Raw genomic sequence first — 22,864 nt, forward strand, 5'->3', positions numbered from 1 at the left:
TGTTCCCTGTATGGATTGTGGTGATGTTTGGTTGTCTCTGATTGGTGTGTTTGCCTTACTAACATGATTCCTAAGTTTTGCACTGTTTGAGCCAGACCTAGTACTAAAGAAATGCGCAGAGAGGGAACACAGGTCTTTAGTGTAGGGCTTGCGCACATTGTGCTGAATTGACATGTTGTCCTGACAAGTGCTACCACTTGTCAGGCCTTACTTTCCCTTTTGCATGCACATGAGGCACCCCTGTAGGATGTCCTGGGTGACCCCTGGGCAGGGTGCAGTGTAGGTGGAGGGCAGGACCTGTGCTGGTGTGGGTGCTAGGCCCTGACAGTGGAAAATGCTCCATTTCATTTTCCCTGGTAAGGGGCCATCCTGCTCATAGGACGGAATGGGTGAGGCTGGGTGTAGTATTGTTAGCCTAGTTTCCCAAGAATTGGAAATGGAACAGTGAGGTTTGGTATGTCTGGATTCAAGGCGCCATAACGCATCTTTTTGGGTAGAGGGTTTTGTCGCTGTGGGTCCAGAAACCGCTTTTTGAGAAAATGGCAGAGTTTGTATTTTAGACCTTTTTGTGTGTCTCAGCAGAATGTGAATTGCCTGCCTGGATCTGGGAGAGATGAGAAAGGCTGAGGGAGGTCATGCCCCGGGGGAGGGGTTGAGACGGCGCCAGGCTGCCCTGCACCTGGAGTAGGGAAAAGGAGAGGCTTTACGAGGTAAGGAGGCATGGTTCAGAGTTGTGGAACGGTGGACCCATCTCCCTCTGAGTAATTAAAGATCCAGGCCCCCAGTATCAGGGAGAGGTCGGTGACACTGGGGGGTAGATACACAGGACTGGTTTGGGGAGGGGTCGGGGACCCCTGAGCACAAGGAAAATTCAGAGACAATGAGGGGTATAACTGGTAGAACTGTAACCCCAAGACTGGGTTTTGTCATGTTAATGATGTCATCAAGAATGGTCTTGGTATCGTACAGAGAAGTGCTGGGAGTGCTTTGAAGATGCCGTGGACTAGTTGAGCCTCTGACGGCTTTGAGCTGCCCGCAATCGGAAAGAAATCCTCTGCCTCAGAAAGATTTGCTGAATAGGCTGCAGGAGACACTTAACCCTTGCTTCGTGATCTGGGACTTGTGGTCAGTTTGTAGCTCCTGACCTAGGAGAGACTGAAGGGGCGCTGCAACGAAGGCAACGTGAGGTAGCACCAGCGTCTTATGGAAGGAGTTTGGTCTGTACGTTGGTGGCCCGGACCGGCAGCCCCGCTGGAGCTGAGCTACCGGCCCAATCATGCCTTGCCCTTGGTGACAAGGTTCTGGAGTAAGGCCAAGCCGCTGCAGCAGGAGAGGAGAGTGGGCTCGGAGGAACACTCTCTCTGCCACTCACTGCTGGCAGCTGTGTGCGCCTGTTGCTCCGGCCCAGATCTCGGTCCATGCTGGTCCCAGAGGGGCAGCACAGGGGCCAGGGCCTGGAGTGGAACTTGGGTGTCATCGTTGATCCGTGTTGGGGGCAACCAGCCGCACACTTCTAAAAACAGTTGTATAACACTTTGCATATTTGCTGCTAACAAACTATTGAACTATTGAACAACGTCTGACACTAGAGGTGCTTAACGAACTCAGCGGTTAGTGCGCTACGCACTATGTTATGTTTCCCTTGCAGGATAGAGGAACAGAGCATAGCGCACTGCATTGATTGTTTACTGCACTTTACTGAATTGCACTGTGACGCATTATCTTATTCCTTCCGTGCACAGGGCATGGTGGTGGTGATACGCATTGCATTGTTTTCCTATCGCACTGTACGTAATTGCAGCGTGACGCATTGCTGTATTCCTTCCTTGAACAGGGCATGCTGGTAGCGAACCGAGTTGCATTATCTTGTGTTGACTCAGTACATGATCTTGATGCTACGCATTGCATTGTTTTACTGTAGTACTGTACAGGAACCCATCATTAAGTAGTGCAGTATTGCTTGTATTTTGCAATGTGTGTGAATCTAGTGATACGACGTACCTAATCTGTTGAGAATGGTTAAAAGTCAGCATAACTGTTGGTTAGAAGCAGTGGTTGGAGATTAGGACCGCCCAACCCACCTGAAACAATATTACCCAGTGTATATGTGAGAGTTGTATTGTGTGGTCATTTTGTATATCTTTTTATATAAAGTATACTCATTTTATACAAACTTGTGTGGAGTCCATTTGTGGTGACATTATTGGGATTGCTGTGGACATGGTTGCACATACTGAACACTTGTGCCTTGAAAATAGGCCTGACTGCTCGTGTCAAGCTACTAAGGGGGGGAGCAGGGCTGTCTCAGACGGCGTCCATTCTTGGCCTAACGTGAGAGCGGGGAGGTCCTGGTCTCGCTCTTGACAACAACGGTGCGCGCGGGATAATCATCATTATCAGAAGGAGAGTCATTTTTAAATTGTAAATTAGAAGATGACTAAATTACTTTTGATACAGGATCAGATATTCTGGAAACACCTTATAAAGAGACCGCTGCACTAGACCTGGAACTGAGTAAGTTGCTGTAGAATGGGAAGAAGTGAAAAGTATCAGAAAATATTATTTAGAAATTTTTACATAGATGTAGAGGAGCTTTGGGTTTTCATTGTAGTAGGACATTTTGGAAATGTCATACAGTGATACACACTAGGGAATTATCGATGATCTGAGGTAAGAAAAATGGTGAGGTTGGTAGATGTTTTATAAATACTCTGCTAATAATGAAAGTGTTGAACTAGATATGAAACCTAGCAGAATTCCCAGTATAGAAAAAAGTGCATAGTTCTCTTTCTGCACTTAAAATATCACATAATAGTTTTGAGAACAGAGTTATATGTAAATGCTCACTATCTGCAGCAAAATGTGACAATCAATATGTAATAAAGACTTTTTAACAACATGTGTGTATATATGTAGGTAAGTGACTTAAATAAGGGAATCTAGCACTTTACAATGCATACTATTTTTCTACGTGGTACTTCACAACGCGGTTGTTACAACGACCGCGTTGTTACCATGCAATGCCATTACTACGCAAGTCATTACATCGACTTTAGAAACATTAGAAATGTATCAGGTAAACATTGTATAGTTCATATGCACGAAACTGGAGAAACAATGACATGAAATTCAGACAACACACTCCATAGGTGCCTTTACTTACCTGCATATAGGACCATCCGCAGTTAGATTGCAGACACCACTATTATTGCAATAATTGTTGCATTTGGATTCACACGTGAAGGTTGAAGGATTCAGTGTGTAGGCAGTTTGCGGGAATTCACCACACTTAAAGTACTGCACTAAGTCATTTTTGCTGGCTTTAAAAAAAAGGGATAGATTTAATTAGTTTACTTTTCTCCCAGGTTCATTAACAATTAAAAATAGATAGGTTTTCTTGTAATGCCTAGTCACTGTTCATTACTGTGGTATTGAAACACACTAATAGCTTTGCCACTGCATGTCAACCTTGGCACAAATGTTGCTTTGGGACTCTTTTCCTTTCGCACAACATATGTTGATCTGTGACCCTCTATTCTACCTGCAGCATAGGATTCATGACAGTACAACGCAATAATTTTGATCGCGGTACTTTACATTGCAGTTTTTACAATGCAAGTCGTTACAACGACTTGCGTTGGAGGGCACTGGATTCAGGGTTAATATGATTTTCTATTCCAACTCTAGGCCACGTAACAGTAGGGAAGGTGTTGGAATAGATAATCACACTATTCCTTAACCAAGAACGCCTTCCAGTGCAAGTCGTAGTATTGACTTGCGTTGTAATGGCTGCATGGTAAAGGTCTTGCGGTGTAAACACTGCGTTGTAAACAATGTTTCCCATAGCATATGGTGATTTATTTCCCTCTCACTTGAAATGAAATGAAATGAAATTAGATTTATAAAGCGCGTGGTTGCCCTTGAGCGTCCCAGCGCTACCTTAACACCTTACGTGGTGGTCTGATTTGTGACTCTTTGTCTTGTGCTGGTAGCTAATGTTATCCAAATGTCTCACTTTAAACATGTTTTCGCATTTGACTCCACAGTAGTGGGATACTTAGATGTATGACTCTCTATTTATTTATTTGGCGGATTTATAATGCTCATAGCTGCCCCAGCGACGGGGCGTCCTAGCGTAGACCACAGACTCCAAGACACGAACCAGAGAGCAGAAGGGTTTAAGCCGGAAAAAGCCAGGTCTTTATGGCCTTCCGGAACACAAGGTGGTTCCGGATCACTCTGATGGAAACCGAAAGCGAGTTCCAAAGTTGCGCAGCCAGACTGCGGAAGGAGCGGCCACCCACTCTGGCTTTCAGGACACGCGGAGTGCAAACCAGAGCTGAGGCGGCAGATCTCAAAGGACGCCGTGGCACGTGGAACTCTAACAACCCCGTGACCCCACGGGTGCTTGAAGCGCCAAGATCTTATGAGCCAAACGAAGTGCCTTAAATCGAATGCGCTTCTTCACCGGCAACCAGTGGAGTTTCCGAAGTACGTGGGAGGTAGAGCAAGAGTTAGGGAGGGCCACCAGCATGTGGGCGGCTGTATTCTGTGCCCTTTGAAGACGCTTAACACTAGTCTTGTTCGCACCCAAATATAGGCAGTTACCAAAGTCCAGTCTCGACAAAATTGTAGACTGAAGAATAATTTGGCGAACCTTTGGAGGGAACAAACCCAACAGTGGCTTCAGGCCATGCAGAAGCCCAAAACAAGCCCCGGCCACTACCTTGTATTGGGCGTCAAATGTCAGGCTGCTATCAAACCAAATTTCTAGGTTTTTCACCGTCTCCTTGGGCAAGGGGGCAAGTTTCAGCGGTCCGGCCATCACTGCTCGGACCACAACCCCCGATCCTTCCCAAACAGCAGGATCTCGGACTTACTGGCGTTGAGCTGCAAACAATTTGCTGCCATCCAGTCTGCAATCACAGAGAGGTCCTCTTTGAACTTGATCAAATTGGTACACCTTTTTTTGGAGAATGCAATCACCAACTGGGTGTCGTCGGCATACGATACTAGTGACAGGCCCCTTCCCTTCGCCAGCACAGCCAAAGGCTGGACGTAGATGTTAAACAGTAGGGGACTTAACACCGACCCCTGTGGTACACCCTGGTGCAAGGCAAGCTCTTGGGAATGGAAAGGAGGCACGTGGACTTGAAAGGACATCCCCTCCAGAAAAGGCTGGATCCACTTCAGGGCTGAGTCCCTAATGCCTATTTCCTGCAGGCATCTTAAAAGAATCGCATGGGAGACGGTGTCAAAAGCGGCACTTAGGTCCAAAAGGACCAAGGCCGCTGAGTCACCGACATCCAAGTTTGCCTGAATGGCCTCGATAACTACCAGCAGAGCAGACTCAGTGCTATGGCGGGCACGGAAACCATGCTGAGATGGATCGAAAATGGCATTCTGCTCAGAAAACTTGGAGAGGATGGAATTCACATACGATTCTGTCACCTTTGCCAAAAACAGCAATTGCTAAATCGGGCGGTAATTGGCTGGCTCAGCGGGGTTCATAGATGGTTTTTTGAGCAGTGGAATGACCTTAGCATGTTTCCAGGCCCTCGGTATGGACACTGAAGCCAAAGAAAGATTGACAAGGTTGAGATTCAGTGGAGAGATGGGAGTGTGAAACTGGCGGAAGTGAGCAGGAGTCAGCGGATCCGCTGGCGAACCCGATTTGATCTTTGAACAGAGTGCCTTGAACTCCATCTGCGACAATGGAGGAAAAGAAGACAAGATATTTACCCCCATGGAACACGAGGCCCCCAAAGCCCCCACCACCGGGGGCAAGATCAGGATGGGTAAACCCAGGTAAATCTTATCTACTTTGTTCACAAAGTACAATGCCAACTCGTTGCACTGCTGATCAGAGGAGATAAATGAAGTCCCAGTAATGCCTCCGCTCTTCATACTCTTCAGCACAGAGAAGATAATCTTGGCGGGGTTGGTACTGGCCAGGATTTTATTGGCCACAAACTCCGCTCTAGCTCGCTGAATAAGCTTGTGATACTGTTTAATAGCGGCTCGATATTCACTTTTAGCTGCTTGGTCATAGGAGCGCCTCCAAGCACGATCCAACTGCTTGCAGCCCTTTTTGGCTGTGACTAGTGAGTCGCTAAACCAAGGGTTCGATGGCCCGTGGGATCTACCTCCCAGCCTGACCGAGATACAACCGTCTAGGCCCAGCGTTACCCACTCATTAAAGCAGGAGTTTGCTCCCTCCATATCCGGCGGCACCTGGGGTCTATGGCTAGACAGCCTTGCAGAGAAACAGCCTGAATCTAGCTTATGGCAAGGGCGCTTAGGGACAGGAGTTGGACGGGCCTGATCATCTTTTTCCGGTAGTCGCAGTGCAAAGGAGACCAAGAAATGGTCCGTCCATGCCTGCAGAATGGGCGATAGAATCGTGAGAGAGCTTAAGTTTGAAAAAAATAGGGTTCAACAGGTGGCCAGCCACATGGGTACCCGCCTGAACCTGTTGGATCATCTGAGAGACCTCCAAGTCTGCTAGGAAACTGGAGATCTCAACCTTCCCACCGTTTTCAAGGTGGAGGTTGAGGTCCCCGAGAATGGTGAAATTGGCTGTCCTGCACGCATATTGCGCGATTTTTATCAGCAGATGGCATGCACTTTTCATTATAACACATAGAGCAATAATAGTAGACTCACCTATCTCTCCTAGCAGACAATACTAATTCATCAGATTATCTGTTGATATCTATCAAACAAATTTGCAGTATAGTACTTTAGCAAACAGGGCTGGCAAGAATTCACCATCATAGGGCACATTTTATGTGAAGATATATCGGCTATGATGAATATATGTACATACATTTTACATTGACAACTTTGCACAATTCGTATTATATCTGAATGACATTGTTTTATAAATTATATTTTTTATAGACATGAATTTCAGATACTTTTATATTGGAGCTAGGAGAAGGAGTAATTATTTTATGTCTACGTGAACACTTATCACATGGTGACGTTTTTTCTACACACCTGTCCCTTTAAAATGTCCCAGAATGATTCTCACTGTGTCATGTGATCAAGCTTGGAAAAGCCGAAACATTATGGCGGCAAAGCAATAAAGAACGCTGCAAGATACTTACGTGGTCCGTGTCCGTGTTTGGAGGCAAACCAGGAATACACAGAAGTTGTTCATATATATATATATATACAGAACAACACATCCAAATGCTATTCTTGCATTCCCAAACAGATGCAACCAACTCTGGTGTCTTGCTGGTGCTTAAATGTTAAGTTTTAATTACAACGCTTGTGCTGCCCATGACACGTTTCGGCCATGCCCTGTAGCCTTTATCACATGATCATGCTGCATCTTTGGAAACCATTTAATTGAAATTACACACCCCACATGTCTGCTGACATCATACATCATGAAAATAGAGGACATACTTCAATTTTAAGATACCTGGATAAACAAATTTGCCATGTATCAATTAAATAGAAACAGGGTACATAATATATATATCTTGCTTATTGCTGTTACCTACATTGCGTTTGACATATTTTCTAAACAGATATATCTAGGAACAATTCAAAGTAATAATATCTGAAAGTGCAAACGCGTAATTGTAAAGTGCTAAATAGTAATATTCTGCCCGGGACTCACAGTGCAATCCATAATTGTATAACACATGACTTTTGTAACCCCAATATGCAGCAAATATGCCACCCTTTATATGTTGTGGGTCTCCCTCTTAAAAACTTGCTTATACACATATAATATGTGAAACATCGAAGGGCAAATCGTTCACTACTGAGTTTCATAATGTTCACAGCTGTAACAGAAAGGCTTTTGGTCTTATGGATGTATAGTTTCTGCGACAAACCCACAACCTGCGGACTTATATATATATATATATATAGGGCAACACTGTGATCAAGACCTGCGGTCGAAACGCGTAGGTTGATTGGGGCTCCTTGAGTCTCTTGAATAAAACCCAAACTTTGGCAAATGGACGAGTGCAGACATTATTTTCTATTTTGGTGAAGGATATATATATATAAATATATAAATAAATATATATATATATATATATATATATATTGAGAGAGAGAGAGAGAGCAAGAGAGAGAGATAGACAGACAAATAGATATATATAAATGGATATAGATTTGTATACATATACGTGGGTTTGTACACGGCGTTGTGGCATTCATGGGGCTACATTTTCGCCCCATGATACCTCTATTTCAGTATTTCATTCATCTCTACCCCAGCAGGACCTCATTACCACCTCACCACAATAGGAATTTTCTGATATTAGAGCCAATTCCAGATTTGCCAGAGCTTAAGTTTTTATTAAATGAAGGTCGAGTTTGGGTGAGAGTGAAGATGCTAGCCCCTCTAAGCCACACTAGAATTAGGTAAAAGGGCGATGTTTTTAGATTAACTTACTTTTGTCACCATCAGTGATGCTGTTTAGAGAGATGCTCTTGTCCGTAGCAGCTCTTGCTGACCTGGTCGAGACAGTGAGTCCTTGTAACTCAATGAACAATTTGTCATTAAGGAAGTTGATCACAGTTAAATCTCCGGTGTAATTGAACGCAGTCGTTACTTTTCTTATGCTATTGCTAGAAAACAAAACAGATTTGTTAAAACATTTAAGCCAGAGATACAAACCGTGCACAAAAGTCTGCTTACTTAGGGGCCTATTTATGAGAGGCCTGTGTCACTTTTGCACCATGTAAAGTGGGACATGTGTGAAGCAGGGCTCTCAAAGAATTATGAAGCCACGCAAAGTGACACCGCATGCCTTTGAGTGGCCTCATGAATCATGGGTGAGGTGACGCAGCGCAAATCGCTGCATCCCCATATTCTGTGCCCGGAGGCATTCCATGGGTGTTCAGGTGAGTTTTCCCACACAACACCCATGGAATTAGACAATGCCCCAGATTTACAAAGTAATGTAAACCCAGGGAAGCGTCAAATTGGTACGCCTTCTGAGGTGTAACGAGGAGAAATAGGTTAATTTCTAAGCATTTTTTCTTCTGCCCATTTGTGCTGCATTCTGAAGCACACATAGGAAGAGGGAAACGCGCGCCTTCCTGCACAAAATCAATCCAGGCAGAAATGGAGGCACCCTTGAACTATGGTCTAAAGGTATTGGTGCTAGGCTGCCAAAACTGCACCAGTGCAGCCAGAAAGAACAAGCATGTCCCGCACCGCTTAAATACGGAGCATTCCAGCCTTTTCACTTTGGCGTAGGGCATCGCAGCAAGGTGCCTTGCTGTGCCTTCCTACACCAAAATGCCATGAATGAGTCCCTAAGCCTTTACTATACTAAAATACATTGCATTACATTGTTGGTAGAGCAAACATCACCCGAGAGCATTAGTGTGCTGGACAAGATCACACATAGGTTAAGTGGGTTGCCCAGAATCAAAGAATATGCAAGCATTCAAACCTAAGGGCTTATTTACAAGCCTCTTGCACCACCAGTCCGTCACTTTTTCCCATATTAAAAGTGATGCACGGGGCATGTAAATTAGCCCCCTGGTTTGCAACTTCTCAAATTCAGCAGCATTAACCTCGATCCACATCTCATCTCCTGCATTTAAAGTTAAAAAACAAGGGGGCATATTTACAAGCCGCCATCACCACAGGAAAGTCACTTTTGTGTGGCGATAGGGGCTTTGCCTTATTTACCATGCAGCATCCAGCCACTTTACGTGGCTTAACTCCGCCTTGTAAATAAGGCCCTCTTTCACACTAGACTTAGCATGAATGGGGTAGGCAATGAGTGTTGCACTGGTTGTTCTGCCGCAACACCCATTGATGTTGCCCCCTATTTGCAGGGGTGGTGTAAATAGGAGGTCTTACCATGGCAAAACGAGGAGAAATGCTTTATTTATCATTGTCTTTGCTGTTTCTATGTGTGCTGCATTGTACAGCACACATGGAAACAGCAGATTTCCTTATGATTGTTCATGTGTAGGAAGGTGTCCCTTCCTGCACATAAAAAATAATTTAAAAAATGACAGCTTGCAACTTCTATGAGCTCTGCACAATGCAGCACACATAGAAGTTGCAAATTGCCATCCTGGATTGTTTATGTCCAAGACGGACACATTCCTGCACATAACCAATCATTCCCTCCACGCAGGCACCATTGCACTCTTGCTTAAGGGTGTCTGCGTTGGGGCTAGGCAGCTATATTTAGCACCAGCGCAGGGAAAAACGCACGGTTGTGCCATATCATTGTAAATATGGTGCATCCCTGCATTTCTAAATTAAGGCAGTGCAGGGTTAGCAATTTTGGAGCAAACCTGCGCTGCACCACTTTCTTGTAAATATGTCCCAAGGCGACCGGGCAGAAAAACGGCGGACAGTCTTTCCGTCTGGTGTGGACCCCCCAGCCATTCTAATATGGCGGGGGGTCAGTCCGGGACGGATGGCGGGCAGTTCGCCCCCGCCAGACCGGCGGAGGCTACCGCTGGCCCGGCGCGGACCCCCCAGCCATTCTAATATGGCGGGGGGTCATTTCGGGACGGATGGCGGGCAGTTCGCCCCCGCCAGGCCGGCGGAGGCTACCGCTGGCCTGGCGGGGGCGAACCGCCCGCCATCCTAATGGGCCCCTTAGTTAGAATACAAAAAAAGTAGATTCACAAGTTTTTTCTGTCATAAAACCAACATTTTGCAGTCTTTTTCACATGCTATTTCTCTTATGAAAATCTTCCCACCTTGGATAAGTTACCAAACTTGGGGAAGTTTTTCAGTCTTTTTTAAATTGCAATGTTGACATATGATAACTTCAAAACTTTGCAGTCCGCTGTGAAAGCATTCTAGATGCATTTCTGTTGCAACACGCTTTCTATTTCTTATAAACTGGTATTAATGCAGTGAGCACAGGTGTCTGCATGTCTCTTGTGATAAACCACTGAAATTTTTGCAATTGCAACCATCTTCCCACTCGCTAATCTCTGTCAGTTACTACTACTGTCCTAGTTTTTTGTAAAAAAAAATTCCGTATTTCTTGTCAGGACGCGGTAACCCTTAGTATCATAGTCAGAAGTTCAAAGTTGTGATTTAAAAAACATATATATATATATATGTATATATATACTAGCTGTACAGTATGAAAGCTGGCAAGATTTTAGAATTAGTAGAAATGTCTCAAACGTGGGTTTTGTGGAAAGAAAGCTTATGAATCCCCACTTTTATAGGGAGAATTCTCTTTCTAAACTTAATGATCTTGGAGGGGGACAGGATGCAGGAAATTCTTCTTCTCAAACAATTGTCGAAGAAATTTCAATTGCAAATGAAGTTTACAGAACTTTGCAACCTTCATGTGGAGTGCAACATTTGTGAGGCAGGATCATGCCTGATGTACACAGCTTTGTGAAAACGGCACCTATATGGGAAACAAGTAGAATTTATAACAGCTACCAATGCTTGGCTTAGCCATACATGCTAATTGTCCTGGACACTTAATATACCTCCGTAAAATAATAGTTGTCTTGAGATTTTCGTATCATTAGAGAAGTAATATAGCTTGACCTAACCATGGCCACATTTTTCTGGATGACAATTTTAAAAATGGCGGATGTGTTGCAGTAATAATGTAATAGCTCAGAAAAAATGAGACCTATATACTTCAATTTGGTATCAACATTTTTTGGGGGTCAAGTACTCCTATAAAGGCAGTAAATAACTTCTCAGAGCAACCCTTTTGCAACTTCCAAAATGACAGCTCTATAATTATGCGTTTTAGCCAATCATATTGGTAATTTATTTTCATACTGTTTTTGTTTCAGGTTTTCAATCGATTCAAATTCGTGAGCAAGAGCAAAGCTGGTGGTAGCAGAGGATCTTTACGTCCTGAGTGTTGCTAACAACAAAATCTGAGGACTCCCTACAACAAAGAAAAATATGTCATATGTCAAACTAATCCGAACGAAAAGCTAACATCAACTGCGGCTGGACATAAGAGAGTTTGAGATGCTGCAGAAATACAGCACGTCGAAGTTCACAAAAGATTAAGACTGATGGGTGAAGTGGATCAAATACTTTATCATTGTAATTGCAAGTGCTAAAAGTCATACACAATGGAAAAAGCCTGGGAACAATTTGTCAAAAGAATTGCAGAAACCAGCGAATCACAAGAAGAATCCGAGTCTTCTGAGAAAGTGGCGGCAACCAAACCTAATGCCCATCCACTTTGAGCAATGGCTACCCCTCATCCACCATTGAGAAACTTGACCCAGGGATGCCCAGGGTTCTTATCAGGGCACATTTTCTTATGGGTGATGACACTATGAGCACAACTGGAACAAAGCTTGGAGCTTTAACTGCTAAAAGTTTCTAAAAGGATTTGCTTAGACAGGCGAAGAATGTGATCTTAAAGACTTAAAAGAACATTGTGCTGCTTAGTTCCCTTTACTGAATTCAAGGTAAGATAGACCTTTCTTTGTCCCGGCAGGGAAGTATTTTTTGATGAAAGGCCTTTCCATGCACACCCAACAAACATAAGAGGGATGATCAATAACCCTTTCCTTCCATGGAGTAACTCCCCAACCATTTTTAAAAAGTGGTAAGAGTCTGACCGAAGTTTGGGAATGTCCACAAATGTAAATTTTTCGCACACTTTTCCACACCCCCTTACGCCCCCATTAGTGCAGTTTAAGAGTGCAATTGTGGTACAGAAATCCACAGTAGTAAATCCAGTTATACCTGTCGGTAATCCTTTTGAGAAATCCTGACAGGAGTAAATGGAGATATTTTCAGCCATGAAAGTATGTTTACTTGCAAAAATACCTCCATGAATACGAACCCTTGTTTTCATATCTGAGCTACATTCCTTGCATACAAAATGCATCCTCATAAGGGATGTACTCACCTGAAGTCACTGTACTGGATGTTTTTGGAGGACACTTTCAAACTCAGAGTAGCAACAAGTTCTTTAACCTGTGGAGAAAGAGATTCAGATAATGCAGCTGTGACACAAAGTCAATTTAAAGACATGTAGGAGTCATCACACTCGATACAGCGAGGAGGCATTTATTGTATTCGTTTGCCACATTAATTGCCAAGTTCACCTTTAGCTACTAAGAACCCATGGGAAAGACTGAATAACATAGTAGCCCTAAGGCCTTATTATTATGTGGCCACAAAATGAGGTACAAATTTCACACCTAATCATTGTCGTTAACACAAGGGGCCATATTATACATAGGGCACATTGTCCTTAACTGCACTGGGTGCACCTTTTAAAACGTGCATCTGGCGATATTAATGAACATGAGGTGCAATTAAGGAACATGGAATGTGCTGACCCCAGGACAGCCGCAAACTTGCGCTGCCCTGGGGGCATCACATTCATGTGAAAAACCGAGCAGGTGCCTCGAAGCCTCTCTGTGTTTTCACAGTGCAGACGACATCAGGCTGAACTTTTTAAGGGTATTAAAGATCCCCTTGCAGGCAGGTGCAGTCACTCACTGCACCTGGGGATGTCTGGGGGTCCATTGGTCTCCTTTCCCCCCTCCAGAGGTCTGCAATCAGGGGGCTTACTGACAATGCACCACCTTTTAGGTGGTGCACTATCATCGCGCCTCCGGCTGATTCTTTGCCTCTGCGCCTGCATATGTAATACGGCATGGATGCAGAGACCTAGGGATTCTCTAATTGCATGTGGCCATGCATCCAAATTCTGAGACTGAGCCTCGATGTGGGGATTTCACAAAAAATTGACATCATCAATTCACACATTTATAGGTGTGCAAACAAGCACTTTGTGTTTATCTGCCTCAAATAACAAGAGCTGTCACTGCATTGGGTGCATTGCTTGTAATCCAGTGTGATCACACACTTCAGGGTTTTGAAACCCCGTCATAAACAATTCCTAAGTCTTAATTATAAGATGTTAACACTGACATGCATCAACAATGTCATTTGCGATTCCTTATTAGCGAAAAATAAGGATTAGCTAATAAGGAATAGCAAAAGGCTATGCATGAAGAAATCGCTAAAAAAATTGCGATTTCTAAATATTCCTTAATTGCGACTCGCACATTGCGAGTCGCAATTAAGGAATACCTCCCTATTCATTCCATAGGCCTAGATATTGCAAATAGTGAATCGCAAATTGAGAATACAATTTCAAGGGTGCAGGGGTGTTCAAAGGACACCCTGATGCACGCCTGAAATTGATCTGTGCACATATGTTGCACAGACACATGCCCTTAGAGCATGTGTGTGCGCATCATGAAACTTTGAAAAATACACAAAAGTGCATTTTTCAAAGTTTTTGCAAATTACCATGAAGTTGAACTTCATGGTAATTTGCTCCCCCTATCTGCGAAATCGCAGATTTTTTAACTTTCATGCATTGCATTTAAGGAATCGCTAAATGCGATTCCTTAAATGCAATTGCAATTGGAGAACTCGCAATTAATTGCAAATTCTCAAATTGCGAGGGACTTCACCCTTGATGCATCGGAAAAGCAAATTTTGCGATCGCAAACAGCCGATTTTTGCGAATAGCACCGTTTGCGATCGCAAAAGGCTTTGATGCATGTGCCTGCTAGTGTCTCATAACATTGAACAGTACTGAAGATGAGATGTCACTTTCATCATAAATGGAGAGGCCAGAATCTTGGCTTGAGCCAGTCCTCTCATACCCAGCACCCATCCCCACACATTTAGTCCTCCTTCAAACTACTCTGTGTTTTCAAATTTCATGGAAATAATGCTTATGGCCAGGATGAGGAAGAAGCAATGGAACGCAGTTGGAATGAACAAAGGGGCTGAAGGAGCTGTAGTCCATTTGATTTGATATCTATGGTTTTAAATGTACCCTTATCTCCACGTACCTTTAACTGTATCCATGACATCCTTTCCTAGTATGACATACTGTGTGGGAGAAGATAACTTCTACGCCTAGCAAATAAACTGTGTATCATATTGCCTTACTGGGCATCAGCACTGAAAGCGCAGTTGGTATTCTTCCTCTCTTCTCCATGCAATCAAAGACACAACCTAGCAATATTAAAGTTGGAATTGCATGTTTTGTCTACTATTAAAAGCACTGGGTTCCTTGTCTAGATAGAAAATTTCACTCTTAAGAATCCTTGCCTCAGTGGTTATCGTTTGAAACATTGAGCATTCAGTACTGAGGGACTTCTACTTGCCTCAGGCCTTATTAGGTGGATGATCAATCTGTGGCATACCGAGTGGAGGTTTGTGGGGACCAAGAAAGATAAATGAAGGGGAGGGCCAATAATAATATGTGGTGTGGCATGGTGAATGTGTGTGTGTGTGTGTGTGTGTGTGTGTGTTTGTGTGTGTGTGCTTGGGTGTATGCGTTTGTGTGTGTGTGTTCGAATGTGTATGTATGTGTGTGACTTCAGTCTCTGGATAGTGTACAGTGTAAGACCAACACCTCATCCTCACCTCCACAGAACATTCCAGTATCTGGGAATACTACATTTCAAGAAGACATTCTTGGAAGAAAGAGGACTCCTGGATCCTGCTTGACGAAGATTGAGTCATTGTCCTTCTTTATCCGCTTTAGAAACACAATAAGCAGGTAGACTCCTCAATCCAACAGAGTCCAGCCAACCACAGAGTACTGGATCCTGCAAGAGACTTAGGGGGTCATTAGGATGGCGGACGGACCTGCGTCCGTCCGCCAACCCCGAGGTAGAGGGACCATCCGCATGGGCAGCGGCGGTCTCTCCATGCAAATTAGGATGTGACCGCCACCCTGGCGGTCACATCCTGTATACTTAACATTGCGGCGGGTGCTGCTTCAAGCGGCACCCGCCGCAATGTTAAAAATGCACGCACAAAGCGGCAGGCACCGCACCAGTGCCTGCCGCTTTGTACATGCAAATGCAGGGGGGTACCATAAGTACCCCAATGTGCACCCCCACCCCCCTTCACCCTGGGGGCCCGCAAGGGCCCCCCAGAAGCAAATGTCCACATGCTTTTCCACGGCGGAAAAACCGCCGCAGAAAAGCATGTCTACACATGCTTCCTAATTTGGCTGATGGTGTCTTGCAGACACCGCTTACCAAATAGCCCTCCAAAACCCGCAGATCAGTGGCGGATGGACCTGCCATCCGCCGCTGGTCCCACCGCATTCCCACCGCCATCCTAATCTGGCGGTGGATGTTTTATGTGGCCGCGGTGGTGAATCCGCATCCTCCGGGCCGGCAGTGGCTTCCGCCGGCCCGGAGGATGCGGATTCGCCGCCATCCTAATGAGGCCCTTAGTTGGGGGAGCCTAAAAACCTGTGTGGAAGAACCTGGGGCTGCAGGAGTGACCAGAAGGAAAGCTTCCAGCAGGTAGAGGAAAGTGGGTCTTGCACATGTTTTCCACCTCTGAATGTAAAATATTTGACTGGAAAGACACAATAGGAGCATCCAACCTCTTTTCTACCACCGTCAACTTGAAATAACACCTAGGTCTTGGTCAACTGTGAAATGTTGTTTTCAAGGCGCTTTTTGGCTTAGAAAGAATCTCAAAAATTCATATTCCCCTTGATCAGTTTTGATGATCTTGATTGTTTTTTTGCTCATAACACTTGTCTAAAGTGGTTTGGGAATTTTATTGTGTTTTCTTGATTTTCTATTTGCTGGTACTGTTTGAAATTACTACACACTTCTCTGGTGAATTGCCTGCTGCTTGTGCAATTGCTAGTTACCAGGGGTTGCAGAGAGATTCTAGGATATGTGTCTTGGCATAACCTAATTATGTTTATTTAGGTAGGTAGGGGACACCCGCACCCAAAGCTTTAGCCAATTTCTGTTAGCAATCTGACAAGAGGGTTAAGGAAGATCCCTAGGAGTCCAAGGACCTGGAAGGTGGACTTCTCTTAAGTGTAGCCTGATATCTGACCCTTGCCACATGAGTTCAGGGAACACTTGAAAACTGAGCTATTCAAACTAGCCTTCAGCCAAACAATCGACAGACTCTGACGCATGACAGGAAAACATTAGATATGGCCATCAACTATCTGATCAACCTTCATCTTTTCTCCTTACAATGTCTTGAATATACCTTTGAAAGTGCTCTGAAGTTACCTGGTGATTGCACATAGCACTTTACAAATCTCTTAAATAAATACATAGTTTTGTGGACGATTGCCTTGTTCTTTTAGTCTATTTAAGTCCTGATAGTAATATCCCAAATTTAATCAGCTGAATGTTTAAAAACATTAGACAAGTAGGATTTACAAGACACACTTTGGGGGGCAGCAGTGTTCTTGCTTTTCAATAGCACCTGTTCACAGTTACTAACCCACATATCTATGCAACAGGTTCTCATAACCATTACTATTTAAGTCTCAAAACTAAACATAAGGGTGTTTCTTTTAAGGGTGTTTCTTTTATGGGAACACAGTAAGAGACTGTACACCCTTTTTCTGCAGGCTGCAGAACAGAGGTCTAGAGTGTCTCAGCAGATATCAAACTCGATTACAACAAGCTTTCATGTGCCAAAGGGTCATACTCTATCTGCTACTCCATAAAGATATATATCAAAGTAAAATATCAAGGACTGTAAGGCAAATGACAAGAGTGTTTCTGCTTTGTAAACACATGAATTGATTCACAATAAACTGCAAAGCGAAGGACTAGAATGTCTATACAATGTAAATACACGGTTCCCTCAAAACAAACTACCATAAACTTCCATGTGCACTGTTGTCACAGGCAGTATTGACAGTTGCTTGGACTTACTGACTGGTAGAAAAATTCTGACTCAGTTGGTGCAACAGAAATATCAGTACAAATTGCATTGGCACTGTGCAATGTCTGTAACCAGGCTCCAGGTTTGTTGTCCTCCGTCAATCTGTACTCTGATGTGGTTGGGACATCTAAATGGATTTTGAGGGCCCTGGGCCATACAGTTTTTGGGGACCCCCTGTTCAGGACATCTTTGAATTTATGATCCAATTTCAGAACTTTCATACCCTCTTTGGCCAGGTCACTGAGAGTGAACAGGCACAGGCCTCCAAATTCTAAATGTCTTTACATCTAATATTCAGAGATAGTGACGTGTGTTTTCAATATTGTAACACAGCAGCAGCAGCTCACTAATATTACTGCAAATAATCTCTGTGACACCCTCCCATTTTTGCGTGATCTAAAATTATGCATTTTTATGGATGTTGCATTAAATATAAAATAAACATTTCTTTGCAAAATGTCTGTAATAGACTATTACATACCACCCACATTTATGATAAAACAATCTGTTTAAGAATTATTCAAGATCATTATAACAAGACTCGGCAGAACAAAGCCAGCTCCATCAGGGGGCCCCCTCAATTCTGAGGCCCTGGGCCAGACCACACTTTGCCCATGCCTTAAAACATCTCCTGATGTGGGTCAGGAACTGGCTGTCAGAAACAAAATCACTTGTAATCGTATAATTCACACCATTATTGCACAACATTTGCACACTGTTTGCTTTTTTGTGGAAACACCTCCAATCCAGACTAACCATGCCCTAACAAAACTTTCTCCTTAGCCTTCTAGAATATTAGTAATAACCTTGAAATTGTAAAGCGCACAGCTACCTCCGAAGGGGTTTCCCAGTGCTGGGGGCCCTCAAGAAGATTAAGCAAGCTATTGCCCAGAGTCACATGGTGCTGGGCTGACCTGTCGCCAGGGATCAAACTGTGAACCCTGTGGTCCAGAGTCAGGAACCCTGGCAGCTGCGCCACACCTCTTCCCAGAACTAAATCCAGGCTCCTGTCTTTCAGGAACAAATACAAGCCCCCCTCTTCCGTTTATACCTGAATGATGGAACATGTTTCCCATTGAAGACAGATTCACTCCCTAAAGGTTCCTGTTATAAATGGGTTTAATTTCATAGTGGTTATCTCTGTACCCAGAAATGTATTGTCAAATGTACTAGTACATTTTGGTGCTGGAGGGATAAGAAATAAAAGAAATAAATTCAGAGAGCAAGACTGAACGTAGCAAACCTTTGCATCTGCATCCTCATCACTGAAATTCGAAACCGACTTCAGCTGAAGATTGACAGTCCGCTTAGGTGGATCTGTAGAAAGGGACAAAGGGAGACATGTTTGAGAAATTTTCTAGTGTGAAATGTAATAGTTGAAAGAGACAAAGGGAGACATTGTTGTGAAATCTTATGGGCTTAATTGTAGCAATAGAATCAGACAAAGGATGACATTCTTGTGAAATCTGATATTAAATGTAGTAGTAGCAAGGGACAAAGGAGACATTCTTGTGAAATCTTCTGGTATGAAACATATTGATAAAAAGAGACAAAGGAAGACATTTTTGTGAAAACTTCTTGTGTGACTTGTAGTAGTAGAAAGAGACAAAGAAAGATGTTCTTGTAAAATCTTCTTGTGTGACTTGTAGTAGTAGAACGAAACAAAGGAAGATGTTCTTGTGAAAACTTCTTGTGTAACTTGTAGTAGTAGAAAGAGACAAAGGAAGATGTTCTTGTGAAATCTTCTTGTGTGACTTGTAGTAGTAGAAAGAGACAAAGGAAGATGTTCTTGTGAAATCTTCTTGTGTGACTTTTAGTAGTAGAACGAGACAAAGGAAGATGTTCTTGTGAAATCTTCTTGTGTGACTTGTAGTAGTAGAACGAAACAAAGGAAGATGTTCTTGTGAAATCTTGTGTGACTTGTAGTAGTAGAAAGAGACAAAGGAAGATGTTCTTGTGAAATCTTCTTGTGTAACTTGTAGTAGTAGAAAGAGACAAAGGAAGATGTTCTTGTGAAAACTTCTTGTGTGACTTGTAGTAGTAGAACGAAACAAAGGAAGATGTTCTTGTGAAATCTTCTTGTGTGACTTGTAGTAGTAGAACGAAACAAAGGAAGATGTTCTTGTGAAATCTTGTGTGACTTGTAGTAGTAGAAAGAGACAAAGGAAGATGTTCTTGTGAAATCTTCTTGTGTAACTTGTAGTAGTAGAAAGAGACAAAGGAAGATGTTCTTGTGAAAACGTCTTGTCTGACTTGTAGTAGTAGAACAAAACAAAGGAAGATGTTCTTGTGAAATCTTCTTGTGTGACTTGTAGTAGTAGAACGAAACAAAGGAAGATGTTCTTGTGAAAACTTCTTGTGAGACTTGTAGTAGTAGAAAGAAACAAAGGAAGATGTTCTTGTGAAAACTCCTTGTGTAACTTGTAGTAGTAGAAAGAGACAAAGGAAGATGTTCTTGTGAAATCTTCTTGTGTGACTTGTAGTAGTAGAACGAAACAAAGGAAGATGTTCTTGTGAAAACTTCTTGTGTGACTTGTAGTAGTAGAACGAAACAAAGGAAGATGTTCTTGTGAAAACTTCTTGTGTAACTTGTAGTAGAAAGAGACAAAGGAAGATATTCTTGTGAAATCTTCTTGTGTGACTTGTAGTAGTAGAACGAAACAAAGGAAGATGTTCTTGTGAAATCTTCTGTCGTCAAGTGTAGTAGTAGAAACAAAGGAAGACATTTGACTGAAATCCTATGGTCCTAATTGTAGCAATAGAAAGAGATAAGGGGAAACATTCAAGTGAAATCTACCGGTGTAAAACATAGCTGTAGAAAGAGACAAAGGAAGACACTCTTGTGAAATCTTCTTTCTTGTGGGAATTGTAGTACTACAAAGAGAAAAAGGAAGAGGTTTTTGTGCAATCTGATGCAGCTTTAAGTGTAGTAGTAGAAATAAACAAAGAAAGAAGCTCTTGTGAAATCTGCTGTGAAGTGTAGTTGTAGAAAGAGACAAAAAAGCAATTTGTGTGAATTATTTTGATTTGAAATGTACTAATAACAAGAGACAAAGTAAAAGATTCTTGTGAAATGTTCTACTGCGCATTATAATGGTGGGAAGTAGATTATTGAGTTTTGTGTTGTAGACTTACCTTTTATAGGCACCGGCAGAAAGATGGAACTGGACGACGTGCACCGTGTGCCCTCATAACCAGGGGCACATGTGCAAATCTGAACACAATCAGAGCCGGTCCGAGTGCAGGTTCCACCATTGAAACAGTAGTTCAAGGGGTCACAAGTGATAGCGCAGCAAATTATTCCGTTTCCTTCAAAATCAAGAATGTGATAGTTTACATTCAATAAAAACACAAATATCTATTTGAAACCAAAATACAATTCTGCCTATTGCAGTTTGTCAATAAGCACAATGACTTTGGGCCTAATTACCAGTTGAGCAGAGAAATACCCCCCACCACCCGATGTGATACTGCCCTTCCCCACTATATGTGACCATATATTCCTGCACCCTGATTTCCTAGATGCAGTAACACTGAACTCCATTTTCCATCCAGAAAATACTGCTGAAAAAATCAGTTTTAGCTTGGACTGCAAGTATCAGTTTCCTGCTTCTCCCCGAGTCTTTTCTAAGGCAAAGAGATATGACTTAATGCTCCCACTGTCAAGCCGTATCCACCCCCACCGCCACCTCCCAAACCGACTCTTTCTACCACGACATCCCCAAAGGCTCCCACGTACCACCTGCTCATAAATGAAAGAATGAATCTACCTGAAATTGGGAATTCTCTTGGGAAACTTAGCATTGAATGAACAGGTGAGTGCAGTTATTCCTTATTTAATGGTGAATAATTTTTAATAGGCTGATTCATGCATGGAGATACTGTACAGGATTATAAATTCCAGAAATCAGGGACCAGATGTACAACCAGCAAAATTGCGCCTCGCAAATTGCGACTCTTTTGCAAATCGCAATTTGAGAGGTGCAATTTGCCATGTACAACAGTGTGTTTAACACTGTTTGCGTTTTCCAATGGGGTCGCAAATTGGATGGTCATTAATATTAATGAGCCTCTTGCGACTTGCGAGCCAATTGGGAACGACAGGCCCTCCCAGGAATGGTGACCTGTTGGGCTCAGCAGACCACCATGTCTCGGACTGCTTTTAAATAAAGCAGTTTTCTTTTAATGCAGCCTGTTTTCCTTAAAGAAAAAAGGGAAGCATTAAAAAAAAAAATGAAACATTTTCGTTGAATTTTTTAAGGGCAGGTAGTGGTCCCTGGAACCACTACCTGCCCTTAAAAAATATTTACCCTTGCATTTGCAAAGGGGAAGGGGTCCCCTGGTAACCGCTTCCCTTTTGAGAGTGTATTACCACCCACTTGAAGAGCGGGTGTTTTATAATCACTTGTGTCACTGCGCCGTTTATCCACCCACAATTTGCCAGTACACCTTTGGTTGTTATGGTTACTGCAAGTTACTTGTGCCAGTGTGCTTCTATATGTGAATAACAACTTTGAATTATCCCTTGGTCTCCCTTGCTCTTTTTTCCTTGTGCTATGTGATTTATTCACGCCTTTATTTGTCTGTTTATGTGATATTCCTGTTTAGATACTGTATTATCATTTTCTATGTGTGCTGCATTCTGCACCACACATAGATAGATCAAAGCACCATGAAGGGGATGATTGTTTATGTGCAGGAAGGTGTTGCTTCCTGAATAGAAACAATCATTAAATAATCGCCGTTAAATAATGATGATTTGTTACTTCTATTTGTGCTGAATTCTGCAGTGAACATAGAAGTAAAAAATCGCCATTATTGATTGTTTATGTGCAGGAAGGGGTATATTTCCATGTACATATGCTCCTAATTCTGGAAATATATTTGTAAACAAAAAAAACAGCAACAATATTTACAGGCAGTCCCATGGCTTTCTGTTGGGGCCACACAACAAATACAGTTGCAAATCTGCTCTGCTCATGAGGGGGGCAGGACCACTCTGTAAAACAGAGGAAATATGGCACCTCTGGCCGTAGTTCTGCATCCTGCTGATCCCTCTGCCCCACCTTAGTATCAATGGGAAGTCGGAGCCTTACAAAGCACATTGTCACACTTTATATGGTTGGAGGTTTACTCCTGACAAAT

The 22,864-nt window shown here is 43.0% G+C and overlaps 1 protein-coding gene across 1 annotated transcript in view; it reads right to left on the reverse strand.

Moving 5' to 3' along the window:
• LOC147684202 (uncharacterized) overlaps window positions 1–22,864 on the reverse strand; it is a gene marked incomplete at its 5' end in the record, with an annotated part of 198,799 nt that overhangs the window by 33,832 nt on the left and 142,103 nt on the right. Inside the window, 5 exons of the mRNA XM_086942612.1 lie at window positions 3,164–3,320; window positions 8,426–8,601; window positions 12,867–12,934; window positions 18,963–19,036; window positions 20,855–21,028. Of these exons, the coding sequence (XP_086798738.1) occupies window positions 3,164–3,320; window positions 8,426–8,601; window positions 12,867–12,934; window positions 18,963–19,036; window positions 20,855–21,028 (649 nt within the window). The remainder of the gene's footprint in view (window positions 1–3,163; window positions 3,321–8,425; window positions 8,602–12,866; window positions 12,935–18,962; window positions 19,037–20,854; window positions 21,029–22,864) is intronic.

The sequence above is a fragment of the Lissotriton vulgaris genome, chromosome 11 (assembly GCF_964263255.1).
Source record: "Lissotriton vulgaris chromosome 11, aLisVul1.2, whole genome shotgun sequence".
Lineage (NCBI taxonomy): Eukaryota > Metazoa > Chordata > Amphibia > Caudata > Salamandridae > Lissotriton > Lissotriton vulgaris.